This window comes from Papaver somniferum, chromosome 6 (assembly GCF_003573695.1).
Source record: "Papaver somniferum cultivar HN1 chromosome 6, ASM357369v1, whole genome shotgun sequence".
NCBI lineage: Eukaryota > Viridiplantae > Streptophyta > Magnoliopsida > Ranunculales > Papaveraceae > Papaver > Papaver somniferum.
Window position 1 is genome coordinate 75409956 of NC_039363.1, and position 11673 is coordinate 75421628.

Consider the following 11673-nt stretch of genomic DNA (forward strand, 5'->3'; position numbering starts at 1 on the left):
AATTTTTGGTTACTTCGATGTTTTCAGTTTCTCATTTCTCTTGTTTAAATGGGGTTTTGAAAGTTTGTTGATGATCCCTAGCTCTGCTTTAGGCCGAGGCATATGAGATCATTGAAATCGAGTTTATCCTCTTTTTTAATAACTAGAGGACTAATTTGTACCTTTTTACTCGAATATGACTAATTAGTATGTTTGGACGGAATTTTGGACTGAACCATATTTTTGTTGTTTGGTTACCTGTCCTTGGTCCAAACTCATTTAACTAGTGCCAAATTTTTGTTGGAAATTCGAAAGGGTGCAGAAAAGGAAAACCGCCTTACACATTTTGCCAAATCATGCATTCGTCCCTCGTTTCTCCTTGACCTATCTTCCGATCTTCGCACCTGTTGGAGACTAACCACCTGTTACCGAATTGGTGCAGAAGCTCCCATTTCGAACAAACAGCTCAAAAGCAGTAGAAGGTTATCACCTAAAAGACTGCTGAGAATTGAATTCTGTTTAGAGACGAGTTTTGTTGTTGGGATCCTGGTCATACATTGGTTAGATGGGTCTTAACTGGTAGTTTATAAGTCAATGGGTTCTCTCATCTAGTCAACTGGTTTTAGAGTTGAGTTCTATCCATGGGCTTATGACGAGTTTAGGATCGGTACCCTAACATTTGTTATCCGGGTAAGCCATTCTGTTCATGTTTTAGTACCCTTTCTAATTTCCGTTTTTCTTTTTTGCTCTTTTTTTTCATTGGGACGGGTTACAACTTACAATATTTTAACACAAATTTCCCATTAGCTCATTCATTTGAGCCTAAAAAAAAAGTTAACTAACAAAATTAAAAATTAAAAAATTTATACAACTCTAATTGATTAATAATCTTCTACTAACCAAATCTGTTGTAGTATTGCACATACATTCTGGACATCTTGGATGTCTGTAAATACTTCTTGCAACAGGTCTCTCCTGCACCTGTTTACTCTCTTTCACTGCTTTTCTTACTCTCTCTTCAAACTCTCTCCACTCTATCGTTGAGTTTTTTGTGAAAATGCTAGCAAGACGGCGTTTGTTTGGCCTTATAGTAGGCATTCTACCATCACCGTAATATATACGATACCCTGTTACTAGGGATGACAATTGACTCCCGGAGTCCGTCATGGCAAATGCGTCAGCAGCTGCACATCCTATGAAATCCAAAGCAGCTAACTGCAGAACAAAATCGACTCGCCCGATATTAACATCAGAATTTTAGGTAGTTCAGAACACAAAGTGATATTAGAAGTCATCTGTTTTCATTTTATGTGCATCGATCACAAAAGGATGAAATTTTTAATGAAACAGAGGAATTCAGCTGTGTTACCTGTGACGAGTAGTTCGTAAATGGTTCGATCTCAGAAGATGAAAGCAGATTTTCTTTGGTGACCATATTAGGGTATAAATTGGTCAGAGCAGCTAATCTTGACTTTCCCCCATAAATATGTGCACCTGCAAGATATACACGTGTCTTACGTTTGAAACCAAGAGCTGCTAGCATAAGTACAGCTTCTTCGGGCGCTAAAGGACATTTGCCTTCCGATCTCAGCTCCGCAGCAGAAGGTAATCTGCAGAATAATGAATTCTCAGAATTCTGATATGGCAGCAACCCTCATGAATGCATGAAATTTAATTTAAAGCTTCCAATGAAAGCCATATGAGCATACTTTGTTGTTTTCATTAAATGAGTCAGTGCAGGGAAATGAACTGCACGATATGCCTCCAACTCTTCCCTCTCTTCTACACCACCACCAAACTCACACATAGAGTGAGCTGCCATGTCAATTTCAAATCTCAGATGTAGAGCTAAATATCTGGATTTCTTTGCAGGATGCATATTTTGATCCATACTTGACGCAAATGGACCAACCAGATACTGGTCCAATGGACCCCTGTGAGGCTTATATTGACGCATTCTCTGGAGAAGTAGTGCACCAGCTTGTTGGATCTTGGGAATAAATCGCAGTGCATGAAAGTTACATCTGCATCGGAGTCTCTAGATGAAGTGCCTCAATTAGGAAGAGATGTTGTGAAAATATAACTGTAACCAAAAGAGTTGTTATAATTGAAAAAATCCTATAATGGTGTTGTCAGAATCATTGTACCTGCAACTCAAATGGTATTGGGTCAAAAGCGAGGCGATTCCCAAACCCTATCAGATGGACAACCCTATTTTTAAGTATGATGGGGAGAATCTTTTTCAGATAAAAGCTTGGCTTGGCCTCTTTCATAATGTCTGAATCAGTCACCTGGCAGAAATTCATTTAGGTAATTATTGCAAAGAGGAATCTCAATAAGGCACAACAACATGGGATATTAATTTGCATTAACTGCAATAGAGATTGAGCTTGTAAAATAAGGAGCTACTTACAATGCTACCGATAGCTTCCAAATCTAGTGACCTCAGTTCCAGCGGAAGTTCCTTAACTACCCGAATATCAGGTTTCGAGTAGTTGATAAAATGCTCTTCCTGATAGATATCGCTGAATTGACTAAGATAATAAACAATATCACCTTGTCATTTTCCGGATATTTTCTACCTAGAAAAGTATGTTTAAAACTAGAATAGATTCTATAAGTAACCATAAATGTACTAAACAGGCGACAAATATTTCAAAATATGGAAACGGTCTTGCTGGAAGAAATTAAGAGTGTGAAATACTAACAAAGAATCATGTCAACCTATCAAGAAATATAATAGTAGCCATTTAAACCATATCTATATGAGCAGTTCCTTTTGAATCAAACCCCTAGCTAGAAAAACAATAATATACAAGAAAGTTACCTTACATCTCTCCAAACACTACTGAACAAAAATTTTGGAACAACAAGAGTTGAATTAAGTAATCGTGCAAGAGTAACAGCGTTGCATACCTGTTACCAAGAACAACAGACAATTTTCAGATGTCAAATTTTGTATCTGCATATAGAGATTTACAACTTTCACCAAACAATATTTCAACCTCAAAACTATAGGAATAGATTCAAATTCTATCTTTTACCGCTACTCTTTGCTGGTTCATTCCCCCATTTGCACTTACAATAATGTACCCATTGCGCCCCTCTACAATTCAAAATTTCGCAAGTAAAACAGTTTAAAACCACCAGCAACAACAAAATCAGCTTAAGTTCCTCGAACTATAAAAATGTAGTATGTTACCATTAGGTTCCCAGTTGCGCACTTCAGCACAACGTTTCCAAGCAGAAACAGGAAGTAAAGGTTCCAACCACAAATCTTTTGGCTCAGCTTTGCTCTCTCCCTATACATAAGCACCAAAGCATCAATGAAAGCTCGAAACCACCAAAAACTAAAATGTTCTGTGAATTGTAAAATTGGTATACCTCAGCTAAGGCATGAGCTGCTAAAGCCAACATTCTAGAGAATAACACTCTGTGGGGTCTTTTCCCTTTACCAAATTTACTCCATTCTCCCTAAAAATGCGTACGTACATAATGAGAACATATTTGACAAGGAGTCAAAGAAATGGCTAATTGATTGAAGAAGAAATTATACCCGGACCGAAGAAGAGTTAACATTTAAGAAGCCATGATTAGAATTAAGAGCAGAATCATCAGGAAGACGAGAAAGCATCCACCAATTCATTAAGAAAAAGAAACCAATTAAACCAATTATCACAACTAAACCTCTAACTCTCTTTTTTCTATACCATAGTCTTCCAGCTGCACCCGTTTTTCCTTTACTCTTATTTATCACCAATCCCCTCTGCTGTTGATTTGGATTTTTTCTTAAGAAAACACCAAATATCTTCAAGAAATTCCATGAATTGAGATTGGAAGAATTAGATCTATTATTATACAAATTAGAAAATCTCGTTGCTTGTAATGGAGGAGATCCATGACTGGTATTCGAAGAAGATGAAGCTAATAAACCAAAATTATCACGGAAACCAGCTGGACTTCTCGGAGAACTTTGTCTACTTCTTGGTGTTGTTGAATGTGACCTAGCATGAAATGCACTTGACCATGCATTTTGATTGCTACCACTATTGTTGTTATTATTACTACTATCTTCAGATCTCTCTGGTATCCTTATTGCTGGTATCTCTGGAAATTTCAACAAATCTTCTTCTTCTACTTCTACCAATTCTGACCTAATAGCAGCTTCTTCTACTAATTCCACATCTGAAGAATGATTATAATTAGATGCAGTAGAAGAAGAAGCCATTAATGTTTTTTTTTTTTTTTTAACCAAGGATTAATGTTTCTTTTTTGTTTTCTTGTTTCAGAGCTTCTTTTTTTAAGAGAGAGAAATTATTTTTAGGACAAAGAAACAAAATAGAACCGAAGGTTAAGGAAGAAATTGAATAAGGTTTGAAGAAAATGAAAAAGATTACAGAATCTATTAATACTGGATCTGATCTATTCAGTTAACAGCCGTCGATATTTATTAACAAGTCACGTCAATCATTTGGTCAAATTACTTTCGTCGTTGACCAGTGAGAGTGATTTGATGACATCAATGGGATCAGATTAGATCCAGATGAGTTCAAAAGGTCTTAAAATAACGGAATTAGCCTTGAAATTTCGCGGGAAATTCTGAACTATTACTGACCACAGTAAATATAAGTGTCTCGTGGGATTGGCCTCAATATCTGCACATGAGTTCATTTTTGTCCGACGAGAAGAGTGTTTAGAGAATCAACCCGCAATTCTCACTGGGAAACACATTTTATCGGGATATTTTTAAAGGTGGAAAGGTTGGAGAGAACGTCCAGTATGAGGCAATTTGGGTGGGGGATCTCTGTTCATCTGAACAATGTTGCGTAAGGATATAGTTATTCAATGGGCAAATGAACAAAGTGGCCAGCTTCCTAGCATATGTTTAATAAATCGGCCAGATTTTTAATTCTTTTATAAATTGACCTTTCCGTCAGATTTCACATCTGGGCCCACCAGATCGGTCACCTGCATTAAATAAGTCAAATCGGTACGAGAAATTATAATTGTGCCCTTACCCACTTAAAGACGCGTGTGGTGTAATCTCTCACACATTTTCTATTTCGTCATCTCTCTTCGTTCTCCCTCGTTCTCTCCGTTCTGAAACTAGGGTTAGGTATTGAAGCTATTTGAAAAGAAAACTGATGTTAGTGAAGCTGTTTTTGTTGAAGAAGTAGATGTTAGTGAAGAAAAGTTCTGGATATTTAGGGTTCCAGAGACAGTGTTGATACAGTGAAGATGAGGTACAAACCGGGATTGAAACAGTCTGAATTAAGGTGAGATTAACGAAACCCGTGACTTAGTATATGATAAAAATCATTGTTTCGATAGTTAATTGATTTAATTGATCGATTGACTTTTAGGGTTTCTGTTTTTTTGCCTTGTAATTAGGGTTTATTTGAAACCCAATTTTTATTATTTAATTGGGCGTTTGATTTTATGAAATATTGTTTAATTAGGTTTTGTTTGGGTTTCATAGGTTTAGAGTGGGATTTATTTGGGTTTTCTGTTTTTCCCCTTTTGTAATTAGAGTGTAATTGAAATTTAAATGTTATTTGTTTAATTATGGCGTAATTTTCGTGATTGATTGGTTGATTAGAGTTTGCTTGAGAGATTTTAGGGTTTATATCTGAATTTTTTACATTTGTGTTGCAGTCAGTTCAAATTTACGAATATCAGTGTATATGTGGAGCCAAAGAATGAGACTTTGGTATTTCCTGATTACCATAGATATGAAACACAATTGAGGACACTTGAGTATATGGTATACAAGGATTTGTCTTTGGATGTTAAGGAGAAGTTTAATTTATATTGGTTTAAGGATCCAAGTTTGGCACTTCCATTATTAAACAATGATGATTTTGATGATTTTTGGGAGGATTCTTTTGTAAATGAGGAGGGGTGTATATGTTTGTGGATGGGGATGAAGGACACAATGTTTGGGACTCCAAAGACTACACCAAAGAAGAAGACAGTTAATAAGAGAACTACCCCTAGAAGATCCCCAAGGCTAAAGAGTGTGGATAAATCAGTTGAAGGTGCATCAAGAAAGCTTAGTTTCATGGATATTGACCTTGATGATAATGTATATTTGATGTTGAACAGTGGGTCAAAGCTACAAATAAAGTTAAGTTTGTTGAAGATGTTGAGAATATTCAGTTACAAAACATCAAGTTGGATGAATGTCACCCAATTGAGGATCCAGAAGCTCCTCCAGTATTTGACAGTGATAAAGATATTGAATATGGGTTAGATGAAGAAGAAGAAGAAGAAGAAGAAGAAGAAGAAGAAGAAGAGATAGAAGAAGAAGAAGAAGAAGAAGAAGAAGAAGAAGAAAGGTATCAATATCTATTGACTAGGACTGCTCCCACTAGAATTAAGGCTAAGTGCAGATTTTATAGATGAATATGACTGTCAATGGTTTGTGTATGCTAGCAAGAAGGAGGGTGAGAAGATTTTTGTGCTTAGGAAAATGAATTTGGAACACAAGTGTGAAGGGGATCACAAAAATAGGAATAGATTTGTTGATCCTCATTTTGTGAAGGATTTTGTTCTTGATCAGATGAAGAATAAGCCTAAAACAATTGTGTCAGACCCTTATAAAATCAAGGAAGACTTCTTAGCTGAAAAGCATGTCAATATACCATATCATTGTGCATGGAAGGCTAGTAATCAAGTTTTAGAGTCATTATATGGGAATTATAAAGAGAGTTACAATGAAGTACCAACATTTTACAAGATGTTTACTAAATGTAATGATGGTTTTGTGGCTAAGTTCACATTTGACACAGTGAATAACACATTTGAAAATATGACACTGTCATTTGAACCTGCAATGAGGGGTTTTCGCCAGGGCTGCAGAGGTGTTATTAGGTTTGATGCCTGCCACCTAACAGGAGACTTTGGGGGAGTATTAATGGCTGCAACTGCACTTGATGGACAGACCTTTGGATCATGGCTTCCCTGTTCACAGATAGAACATAAAGTTAAGGTTTTTTTGAGTCTTACTTTGTTACTGCTGCTGCTACTGCTATTTGGAGAATTTGTAAAACTTTGGATGCTCATGTCTTTATACTTTGGGGGATTTTTGAGATATTTGGTAAGAGAGAATAGGGTTCTTCTCTACAATTTATAGAGGAAGCTGAAGAAGAAGACCGTTATTAAAGGGATGAAATCTGGTCTCTTGATTTTTTTCAGGTAGATTGATGACACGTGTCAACCCGACCGTTACAAAGCATCACGTGAATAAAACGTGTTATGAGTCACCGAGTTGAGTCGATCCTGTTTAACACGAACTCAGAGGGTCACTCAGTCGAGGGTTTAACTGTCTTTTACTAAGGAGGTTAAGTGACACGTGTGCATTTAACAGCAGTTAACCATTTTTTGAAAAAAAATGGAATGGGAAATGTCAATATCGGTCGTTTTATATAAACATTCAAAAAAACGGCCACTTTATGAAATACATTTCAAAAGCATGGCCACTTTATTAAAAAGCCCTTATTCAATAAGTAAATTAGGGCTAGGGAAGACACTGATAGTAGGAGTGGAAAAGAACCTGGGGGTCTCAATATAAGTCTGATATACGTCCCTGCTAGGCGTCACAATTAATTTCTTTCTCTTGCACTGTGCTATCAGAGCGGTCCTGTTGTGTGAAGCAATTTCAGTTAAATTTGGAGGAAATATAATCATTTTCCTGGAGTACCCAAGACCTGAGATTTAGTAGTGTATCTTTTTTCCCGAAAATGTAATCAAAAACATGATAACACTCATGGATATATCAGAGATTCATAAATGGTGAAACAGAAACTCAGATTTTCATTAACGTCTAAACATGTTATTACAAAACTTAAATGCTAATCATTTGATATATTAGTATTACCGACTTAACTAACAAAAATTGAAGCGTGTGAACCACATGTTTACATTAATACAAAAACAGAAAGACTGACACCTCATATACACCTTAACTTACATTGCTGAAATAGATTATCCCGCACTGCAAGATCGCTTGCAGGCATATATGTGTCAATACTCCCCTTCAAGCACAAGCATCCACTTCACTTGCGTCTAGGAGTTTTTTTGGAGGTGATAAAACCTTGAGCTTGGACTGTTAATACCGGAATTCTCGTTGGGTTCTACCCGTCCTAGTGTACCAAGATGACCTCACTTTCCTTAGAATAGTATGAGAGAGAGTTGTCTTTCCATTGTACTTTGTCCTTCCATATATAGACCTTCCAAAAGTCCCTTCTTTTTATGACATATTTTCATGAGTTCTAATCCTCCTTAATTACTACTAATACCATCCTTTTTCTAATATGACCTCCTTCTTCCTTGTTAATTCCTTCATTGTCCTTTCTATCTCATGGGTACTTGATTGGTGGACTTGGTCCCTAGTCCCCAAGTCCCCATATTCCATGTGTGGCCTTTCCCTTCTTTGAGGCACCCTAGCCCAGTTAAGGAGAGTTATTTTTCATGTATCAACATTGACATAATAGAAGTAAATCTAGGACCAAGAATCTCTTTGGTAAAGATATCAGCTAATTGACTCAGTGTAGAAATGTAGAAAACATCTAATACCTTGGATTTAACTAGTTCCTTGATAAAGTGATAATCAATGTGATCATGTTTCATCCTAGAATGTTGCGCATGATTAAATGCCAAGAAAGTGAAGTTGAAGTTGTCAGGGCCTAATTTAGGAATTATAGGCATAAGAAAAAGTAAGTCTTATAGAAGGTAGTAAATATAAACCATTTCAGTTGCACTATCAGCAAGAGTCTTATACTTTGCCTCTGCACTAGACCTTGCTACTATTATCTGCTTTTTTGAAGATCATGAGATGGGATTTGATCCAAGGAAGATGTAGTAACTCACGTTGGATCTTATGTCATCAATGTTGCCAGCCCAATCAGCATATGAGAGTCTTAATAGAAATTAGTCTCTCTGGTGAAATGAATACCATGTGTCGAATTTCCTTAATGTATCTTAGAATTCTTTTAGTAAACACCAAGTATGGAACTCTAGGATGCTGCATATGTTGACAAACAAGTTAAGTAATAAAAACCACCAACAAGAAATCAGAACATAGTTAGATTTTCAAGGAGGTCACCATCTTTTTTCATAAGTGTTTTAGAAGTAACAATATGAGTTTGACATGGTTTAGCTCCCTCCATATGAAATTCTTTTATTAAATCAACATCATATTTAGTATGTACAAGAAAAAGAGTATTATGATCTCTTGTTACCTCCCAGCCTAAAAACTAATGTTAGTCACACAAATTTTTGATTGGAAGTTGAGCTTGAAGTTGGGAATGAAGTGCTACATGAAAGAAGGAGATGGGCCTGTCGATAGAATATCGTCTGCATAAGCCAATGACATGGCCATGTCAGTAGCATTTTTGTGAACAAAGAGTGAAATATCAGTTGTAGAAGAAATAAATTTACTATGAGAAATGCATGACTAAGCTTGTCATACCAGGCTCTAGGAGCTTGCTTTATAACTCATATGGATTTATAAAGTAAACACACATGATTAGGTTTTCTAGGATTCTCAAAACCTGGTGTTGAGTCATGTTAATCCCTTCTTTCGAATCACCATGAAGGAATGCATGCTAACATCAAGCTGAAGTATTTTTTAGTTGAACTGATCTTCCAAAGAAGGAATAATCTTAATTATTGTAAGCTTCGCAATATAACCAAAATTTTCATCATATAGTCCTGGTTGTTGATGAAATCTCTTGGATACCAATTTATCCTTGTACCTATATATGGATCCATCATCTTTATACTTGATCCCGAACACCCATTTGCAGACTACAATGTGTGCATCAGCAGGATCAACAAGAGACCAAGTCTCAACCGTCATTTAAGCACACTCATTTACTAGAGAATTTTTCTATTGTGGGATTTCGTTGGCATTGTTAAATTATGTGATTTCAAGTTGTTTTGTAGTAGTAGATTCGTTGAGACTTGTGAAATCAATAGATTTTAGACTTAATTTTAAAGCAAAGAAAATAAAGCAAATAAATGTTGATATGTTGTGAAAATTATGGAGAGGCTGGAGCTAGGATTTCACCATTCATCAATACTTATGTGGTTCTAAATTAATTTATATCATGCAATTTAAACAATTGGTTCGATTCTAAAGTATTGCCAAAATCAGATTTCCAAAATATCAAATGTTAGTCGCAAGTATAACGCATCAAGAGTCTAAAACTAAGCATGCATCATCAAGAGAAAACACATTTGATTAATAAGAATCATTTAATTTATTTTTTTATCAATGCAATTAATCATATAAAAATATTGCATAAATTTATAAGATAAATATTACCACATAATTCTTGAAAGAATGGCTTCCTCCGTCGCCCCAAGGATTGGGTTTAGCTCATCATTAGGAAAACACACTCAAAATTCATTTTTTATTGCTCAAAGGTGGTGTACAACTGATGAAATGGGAGAAACAATGATAAAATCGGGTTTTGTAATAGTTATATGTGTTACAAATTGAAAAGAACGATAGAACAATATTGTCGTTGATTCTGTAGCTCTCGACCCACGCCTGTGTGTCGTTTCTACTGTTGAAAAACGACTGTCTTGGATGGTCTGTTCTTCGCGTTCTTCAGATGAGCAACAGCAGAAAAGTATTTCTGGTGGTTCTGATTATCGCCTTTGTCTTCTCCAAAACTCTCCCAAACTCTCAGTAACCTTCTCTGCAACACCATCACCCTTTATATATCCAGCAACACCAATAAATCTCGCTCAATCACTCCAAATATTCCTCCATTACTCGGCAGTAAAAGAATATATCCTCGAGATATTTTCTTTCCTTTCGAGTCTTCTGACGCTGTCAACCAGTGACTAAATGCTTCAAACATGCAATCTTGTTTAGATGAAACAGGCCCAAAGCAACCAAACTCAGTGATTGATTCTCGCTCAAACTCCTCAAAATTCGAAACAGAGCCTTCTGTTTAAAGATAAACCCGAGATTCTGTTTTTCTTCAACTCCACCATTATAGCCAATTCTGGTCGAAACCATTGATCATACAACGCCTGTTAAGCTTAATCAAGACGTCCCACGAAGCTTCAGTCATTGAGTCCTTCTAAAACACCCCCAAAATACGAACCCTCATTTTGCCACCCGAAGAGCACCATTTCCCGCCAAAACCAGAACTTGAAATGTAGGAGATGACCTTCCCCCTAACAGAGATGGGGGTGCAGATAGAAGCTGGCGCCTATGGGTGCAAATAGTAAATAAGGCGCCCCTTAGTAATTGGGTACCCTTTATCCGATCTGAGAGTCCGCATAGCAAATATCCTCCGGGGTGTTCCGCACAATTTTTCGAGCCGATTTTTCCAAAAATGTTTATTGGCCAAAAATACCTACACACACATAAAACACCATAATTAGTACAAAAATCAAGCACTAACAATACACACATTGAGGACAATTCATACACAAAAATGTGTCTATCGTTAAAGCAAGTTGGAATTGCATATACATGACCACAAAGAAGAGCAAAATGTAATTAGTGTTTTGGGACCAAAATAAGATTTGGGTACAAAGATTCTATTTTTACCCCTTGTAGTCATGTTGTGATCATCGTGATTTTTGTTATAGGGAAAGCTAAAGTGTTTACAGGGAAAGCTGACTTCCGGTCAAACAAAATTGATTTAAGAACGACTGGGGCATAAAAAA

The 11673-nt window shown here is 36.3% G+C and overlaps 1 protein-coding gene across 1 annotated transcript; it reads right to left on the reverse strand.

Annotated features, from left to right (window-relative positions):
* Positions 1–826: 826 nt before the first annotated feature.
* LOC113288015 (O-fucosyltransferase 15-like) lies at positions 827–4314 on the reverse strand. The gene is made up of 10 exons (XM_026536941.1): positions 3536–4314; positions 3364–3453; positions 3182–3281; positions 3024–3085; positions 2807–2895; positions 2393–2513; positions 2127–2270; positions 1689–2017; positions 1349–1589; positions 827–1194 (listed from the first exon to the last, which is right to left on the reverse strand). Exons 1-10 carry the CDS (start codon positions 4205–4207, stop codon positions 853–855), a joined length of 2190 nt encoding a protein of 729 aa, XP_026392726.1. The 5' UTR covers positions 4208–4314; the 3' UTR covers positions 827–852.
* Between the last annotated feature and the right edge of the window lie 7359 nt (positions 4315–11673).

Excerpts from the sequence above, each read along its gene's own strand:
- LOC113288015 (XM_026536941.1), bottom strand. The coding sequence starts at position 4,207 with ATGGCTTCTTCTTCTACTGCATCTAATTATAATCATTCTTCAGATGTG. Across the intron at positions 1,590-1,688 it reads CATTTAATGAAAACAACAAA|ATTACCTTCTGCTGCGGAGC; the intron begins GTATGCTCATAT and ends ATTATTCTGCAG. Across the intron at positions 1,195-1,348 it reads TTACGAACTACTCGTCACAG|TTAGCTGCTTTGGATTTCAT; the intron begins GTAACACAGCTG and ends TTTGTTCTGCAG.